Source organism: Ischnura elegans, chromosome 6 (assembly GCF_921293095.1).
Source record: "Ischnura elegans chromosome 6, ioIscEleg1.1, whole genome shotgun sequence".
Lineage (NCBI taxonomy): Eukaryota > Metazoa > Arthropoda > Insecta > Odonata > Coenagrionidae > Ischnura > Ischnura elegans.
In genome coordinates, this window is record NC_060251.1 from 33,044,518 (window position 1) to 33,052,152 (window position 7,635).

Below are 7,635 nucleotides of genomic sequence, written 5' to 3' on the forward strand. Positions count from 1 at the left end.
AATTCCTAAAGCTTAAAAAAACTGGACTAGACATTTCCATTAAAAAATTTACATTATTAGAAAAAATAGCGTTAGCAAAAATATTTTCCACTCTTCCCATGGCACTCATTTTCACTGTTCCCGTTATATTGGAGCTAATTTTGGGCAATTCTACAGATGGATATTAGAGGTATTGCTTCTTTTATTTATGTGAATTTGTCATTTTTCAAAGCTCTAAAGCACATTTAACTGAACCACAATATGACAGATGTAAAAAAATCACATTGCAAAAACTATTTATAACAATGCAACATATGAAGCTGAAATTTGTTCTTAGATCACATATCATGGCAGTAATACAAATTGCCAAAGATGATGCAAGGCTGAGCCTTATGCCCATATGACACTTCCCAATTTATTAGCCAATTCATTGGATATTTGATTATGGTCAAACTGACACACACCAATTTCTAGTCCAACATCCATTTTACAATATTGGACACACTTTCTCGGCCAATAGTTTCCTTCAACAAACAAAACAAAAGGCATTGATTGCAATTCATTACCCAACATTAGTGTATTCATAATATAAAAATTTCTTGGTTTTGGAAAACCCAGTTTAGACGAACGTTAATGGTCAATTTTAACCTCATTTGAAAGGAGGCCTCATTGAAGGCCAGAATAGCACCCATGCGATGCCACTCCACGTGACGTCATAGGGACCTAGATCCTATACGAGTAGTCAGAAGTTTTACACCGCTTGATTACTAATGCATGCATGTGGTGCAGAGCTCAGGGAAACATCTGTTAATAATCACTTATTGAAATTGCCAATTTTAGGACAGTTTCCTTCATTTGATAGGGTATTAATAATCCTTATTCAAGCAAAGGGCTACCTGCAAGCAGCCGCCATCGTAGTGGCGCTTATAGCTTCGCACTAAGGTGGCCTCACATGGCGGCAGCCAGAACAAAAATGATGTCACACAGGCTTTTCCCAGTATTTTTACTTATTGGTCGTGTTTTCGCATGCTTGAAAATTTTCACTTTTCATTTAATCGCGAAAAATAGATATCGTCATTTAAAAATCTAAAAGCGTGAAATACGTACTCCAGGAGCAATAATCTTTCGACTTAGGCAATAAAAAAATAATAGGAAACCACCCTATTTGGAATTTAGAACAGCTTCTATTTTCTCACCGCCGATCTCCAATCAGAAGTAAGTTTTGTTGACTCCTAGTGGCCAAAACAAGGAGCTATTTCCTAAACATTCGATTTAGCTGTAAAAAATTGATTTGTTCCTAGAATTTGCTTGAAATTTCCTAAAATGTGGACAAAAGAAGTCTTTTCACTATCGACTGAAGTGTACAAATCACGTGAATGCTTATGCAACATAAAATCATCAAAATACAGTGGCCTTCTGTAGCGGGTAATTAGAACACTATTATGGCCAATATTGGTGTAAATATTGATTTGCCGGCCTTGGTGGCAGCGGGGTAACGTTCTCGCCTGCCATACAAGAGGTTGCAGGTTCCAATCCCGCCTGGGTAGATTTCCCCGGTCCAGGGCATGGTTGTTTGTGTACGTTTACTTGTTACATTTGTTGAACACCCCGGTGTAAAATGGCCAATAAGAGCTGTATCCGGTGGTTTGAGAATAAAATAAAAAATAAATAAATAAAAAATGTGTCATATGGTCTGTGATGGCCAGTATTTTAAACAATATTGCGTGCCGATTTATTGGTCAATAAATTGGAAAGTGTCACATGGGCCTCAGACGGCGGGAAAATTTTTAAACATTTTCTATGCTAACTGTAGGAAATACAGTTTTAGCATTTGATCACTGCTCGACTACCTAAGGCAGTTTCCCAAATTTTAATTGCTACCCGAGTAGGGCCCAAGTGCATTTTCCCTCACAGTAACGATTACTAATGCCATTTATCTCTCCCCGGCCATAGGTACCTCACAGCAGTGGGTTTCATATCGTAATGCCCATTTTGTACTGTTTCCTCCCTGCTCCATGCTATTAATTTGCTCACAACAAGTGCCCAAATGTAGGCATGTGTGCCTAAATGTAGAAGGATTGCCCCAGATTATAAGAATTCACTCATTGCAAGACATTCAGCCAGGCTAGAGGGAAAATATTTCTTGGCTCTCTACTGCACAGACTGGTACATAGTACTCATAATCATGAACTCCCTGCAGCCAAAGGGTTAATAAATTAGAAGGCCCATCTGTTGGTAAGAAAGAAAGAACGGTTGCGCTGGATTATAAGGATTCACTCCTTGCGAGACTGCTGGCCAGTCGAGAGGGAAAAATATTTCTTGGTTCTCTACTGTGCAGGCTGGTACATAGTACTCATAATCGTGAATTCCCTGCAGCCAAAGGGTTAAACAATTGTGAAACTTACATCTAGATTTCAATACAACTTAAAATGTATTTAACCCCATTGTAATAGACCTCTTTAAAATTACTTTCCAAATAATGCACATTTAAAATGTAAATATATGTACTTGTATACTTTTTTCACCGCTGCTTTCCTGAATGGATGTTCCCGTGGTTCTTCAAATAGCTGTAACTTTATGAAATACTTACTTAGCATCCTAAGGAAGTTAATTTGTATATCACTCCTAATTGACATTTAAATTATATTTTTATATACTTTTAAGGCATATTTTCAAATACTTTGGATGGTGACTCCAAACGTCTCTACCATTTGGATAGAAATGCTTAACTAACTATAAGAAATATGACAAAACAGTCTAACAAAAGCTGCTGAAGCAGGGTACCTTTAGCTACTCTAGACTCCTGGAGAGAATGTGAAGTTAGACTAATATCTGATACTTGTTGAGATGGAAAAATTTTTCAAAGTAATCTTGCACTGTCTTTAATTGTGTCTATATGATGCTGCTGGCATAAAAATTAAGATATTTTAACTATCGTTGAGGCAAACAAATATTATTGAGCTGTCAAAGATAAACAATTCATAGTGAAAATTTTGTGGCAACTGATGTGGTTGAGAAACAGTGGCAAATTAACAGTCTTGAAATCTATGTACCACCATTAACATAAGTATGCATATGGTGGGTATATTGTGCTATATATCCATTGCAGGGGCTCCAAGGATCCAATCCCAGTGGGAGTGGAAAATTTTTAACAGAAAGTGTGATTTATACTGAATACATACTTGGGTATTAAAATAACAATAGCTAATTATATGAGCAGCACTGCTATACATACCATTAATCATTAGATAAAGCGATGTATTGTTTTCTAGGAACCAACCGTAATGAGCAGGCTAGACTTCTCCTTTAGGCTTCCACAGCCATTCTTCATGAAGCAAACGAACTCAGCTTACAAAAAAGGCTCCATGCCACAATGGAAGTAAAGTGGGTTGCATCTTAACGTCTAGCAGGATAAAACGAAACATGCTTGGCGATATTTTTGGCTAAAAATCGAGCAGAAAAAAAGAAACAACACTGATTTCTATATCAATTAATGGCATAAAAATTAATCTTATGTCAACATCTAATCTGCCAAAATTTTAGTGAGGATAAATGCTAATGGTTGGATACAAAGTAATAGCTGTGAAAGGAAAATAAATTATATCCAGGATTTTGAAAAAAAATTATGTCATTACGAGATAAATTTTCGCTATAAAGTTTCGTATCTCAGAGTATGTATCTTATTTATTTTGCAAGTATTCCATTTAGTAATTGTAAGACTGCCGCGTGAACTGTGTCAGGTTGATAGACTTGATGTTCTGACTTTAAGGAATGATAGCGACCTGCAAATGTTTCTGATTAACCACAGATTAATGGAAAATTTACGTTTGGTTGCGAATGTGATTACGTGAACCCTGCCGTAAAAGCGGCGATGAATTTTTTAGGAATTAGCAGACAAATTGTGGGATTGATCCTAGAATTCCAATTGGCAGGAAAACAGAAATTTTTTTCTATCCAAAATTGTAATTTAAAGATTTATTTCGTGTAAGGATAATGAAGAATTTATTTTTACGGAAACTTGATCCAGCCAGTTTTATGAGAACATTTCTTGGGTGCAATAGGAACGGCGCTGAATTTCACCAATCAATACTGTATGGGATGTTATTTCCATTACAATGGAGCAACAAATCCACGACATTTTAGGGTAACGCATTTATCACTGCAACATCCAGCAACTTCCCTAGCATTCATAGCCTTATGAATTTGCATAGGAACAATATAAACGGTATCAGTTAGCTTAAAGGTTTGCACCGTGCCCAAGTAAGCCCGTGGAGTAATTTCTTGACCAGGGGATTTACCTATAATGGGTTTTCTAATGGATTTCCAGGGGTAACTAATGTAAATCTTCGACTTACAGCTTCCACAGGCCTTATTTATTCTGATACCTGTACTACTTCGCAGAGTATTTATTTGCGTACCACCGGTTTAGCATAGTAAATAGGGGACTTTTAGATTCAGTGTAATGTTCGTCATATTTTGATTACACAGTCTTACCGGGTAATGCCCCAATAATTCCTTCGCGTTATATATTTCCGTTAAATTAATACCCACGAGAATTTTCCCTGAAAATCAACGGTAGATATTAGTTTGCACATTGGTAAAACAAAAAAAGGTATCATACCTGAAGATGCCGCTATGCAGCAAGGGAAGTTGTGCGCAAAATAAATTGCGAAATATTACCAAGGGATCCAGATCTTTTTTGTGGTTTGAAAGGAAAACGGTTCTCTCGTATTTTGTATTGAGAACAATACGCAACAATTAATGCGAGAAATGTATTTTTCATCTCCATACTCCGTAATCCAAAGCAAAACGAAAAAAAATTATAACCTTGTCTATTTCTCAAGCGTTGGGGGAAGGAGGTGACTCGTGCCCCCGTGTCCCCCAGAAAATTTGCCCATGAACATCCCCACACATACGAGATAAGAAACTTTCAAATGACGCTTCAAATAATAAACTACAAAACTAATCAATAATCATTACGTTCTCAATTGAGTATGCACATTTTTTATATATTTTGATGTTCTTCTTGTTGCTTTTATCCACAGGTTTCACCAACATCTTTCCATACTCGGCCACCAACGCATCCAATACCAAACGCGCACGAGTACGGGCCCATTCTCTTCCACTCACCGACAAAGTCGCAGAGTGCCTATGAACAGCAGTACAGGCAGCCTCGGCCAACGAGTGTCTACTTGGTGCCAGCTTATAACCCTCAATACTCTGCCGTACAGCCCACTGGATACTATGAATTCTACTGAGGGCATCTAACGGACAATATTGATAGACTATTTATTCCCCTGTTATTAACACATATTTTTGAAAGAAATACTGTTGTATTTTGAAAAAAACTGATATTTATTAAACATTTTAAATAAATCCTTTTGAGTTAGTTGTTCTTAAGCGTTGTGAAATGAATACAGCAATTCAGATACCACATTTTTAAACTGCTATTGCAATAAGCATTTGGAAAACTATGAGCAGAGTTTATTTTTTTAGTTCTCTGGGCGTATTCTTTTATAACTTCTTAATTTCTTGTATCAATTTCCACACGCTTTTAGTTAAAAAAAATCTTCGCAAACCACTCCCATTGATATACTTGAACTGAATAAAATACAAAGGAGGGCTGCGCGGTTCGTCAAAAACTGCTACGGACGTAAAGACAGCGTTACCCAGATGTTGAGCAAATGAGGCTGGGAGCCGCTGGAGACTCGGAGGATGCGCGCTATGCTCAGATTGCTTGAACATTTGAGAATGGATATCTTTAAGAGCGACACGGAGAAAATAATACTAGAGCTCCAGGCCTCCATATTTCCAGGCCTGACGGAAGCGATAAATTAAGAGAGATGTTTTGCCGAACGGATAGATATGGGAATTCGTTTTTCCCACGAACCATAAAGGACTTTAAAAAATGCTAACCGCTATTTCGTTTGAGCATTTCCTTTTTATGTGTAACTGGTAAGTGTCCTTACTCTCCCTGCCACACGCCTTTTAGGCGGCTTGCGGGGTAGTATTTAGATGTAGATGAATTAGTACAAGAAAATTATAAAATAGCCTCCAAGGCATAGAAACAAATTATTAAATCAATCATTGACCCATAGAATAGAGCTGGAATTTAACCCCAGAGTTTATGTTCAAATCTGAAGTATAAATAAGTGTATTTCCACCTCTAAAGGTATCCGGTCATTTCAAGTAGTGAGACTGAACGAAATCTAACTGTACGATCAAGGCGTCGTAAAAGATGAGTTCCATATCAATATAAGCAGCCTTGGTAAATTAGCCTTGGAGAATTCTCAAGGAAAAATGAGTGTAAGAACAAGAAAAATCAGGTAAATTCTGGGCTGGGCAGGCAGGTAAGATCATGGCCAGAAATGCATTTCGTGGGGGATTTGGAGCGAAGTCAAATGAAAATGAAACATGCCCTTTAAATAGACAAACAATTTCATTGAGAGATTTGCGCAAAAGTTTTTTGTTGAAGTTTGTATTCACACAAAATTTTCCATACAGACGATCATGTGCTAACAAACTTGGTGTTTAGTCGGTCGCACACGACATTTTTTGGGAAAGCTGAAAAAGCTTCAGAGGGTGCTTTTATCCCTGTTCCACCCTCCGCTGGTACATGTGTTTTCAATGTTATATGTGAATGTGTTGATGCCAGTACTTAACATGAGTGCCGCAATTTTTTAAAACTGCTGCCAATCAACAATCATGGACATTAATGAGAGTACAGTTTTTTTTTCGAGGTAAATATACCCGCAAGAATCACAACATAATTTTTATTCCATTATAGTGGTTGGATAAACTATAATGCATTTCCATAATCAAAAAACTTTCTTAGTTTCTCGGATAATTTCATCAGACTCTTTTTATTTTACATAATATTTAATTACCAACTGAATAACTTTCATGGATGATTCCACGATTAGTTTCATTTTCAAACGCAAAATTGATGGAGCATCCGCAAACCTACGCACGGGCGTACAGACAGTGTTACCCAGATGTTAAGCGAATTAGGCTGGGAGTCGTTGGAGACTCGGAGGCTGCGCGCTAGGCTTAGATTGCTTGAACAATTGAGAATGTATATCTTTAAGAGCGCCACAGAGAACACAATATTAGAGCCACACTATATTTCCAGGTCCGATAGAAGCGATAAATTACGAGAGATGTTTTGCCGAACGGATAGATATGGGAATTCGTTTTTCCCTCGAACCATAAAGGACTTTAATAAACGCTAGTCCAAACCTCGTTAGATCACTTCATTTATGTTAAGCTGTAAATGGCTGGTGTCCTAACACTCGTGCCACACACCTTTTAGGTGGCTTGCGGGGTATTATATAGATGTAGATGAAACCTCCAAGATATAAGTGCATGTATACATAGGTGGATCGATGGGGATGGGGGGAGGGCACGGGGGCAAATATTTTTAATACGGTCCCATTAGCATTGCGTTCGCTTTGTATTACGAGGTATCCTTGTGCCCCCCCAGAACAAAATCTTGGATACAGCCTTGCTTCAGCCACCCCCCAGAAAGAAATTCTGGATCCGCCCCTGCATGTATACTTGCATCCTCTGACTCAAAATTTAACAGATCAATAGCTCTCAACGAACTGAATAAAAGGATTTGCCTTCTATAATAAATGGTTTTTTGCGCATAGTGTA

The 7,635-nt window shown here is 37.6% G+C and overlaps 1 protein-coding gene across 1 annotated transcript in view; it reads left to right on the forward strand.

Annotated features, from left to right (window-relative positions):
• The window catches only part of LOC124160230, a 50,051-nt gene extending 44,696 nt beyond the window's left edge, over nt 1-5,355 (forward strand). The window contains exon 5 of the mRNA XM_046536043.1: nt 5,025-5,355. Coding sequence (XP_046391999.1) covers nt 5,025-5,237 — 213 coding nt within the window. The 3' untranslated portion in view covers nt 5,238-5,355. The remainder of the gene's footprint in view (nt 1-5,024) is intronic.
• Nucleotides 5,356-7,635: the final 2,280 nt, after the last annotated feature.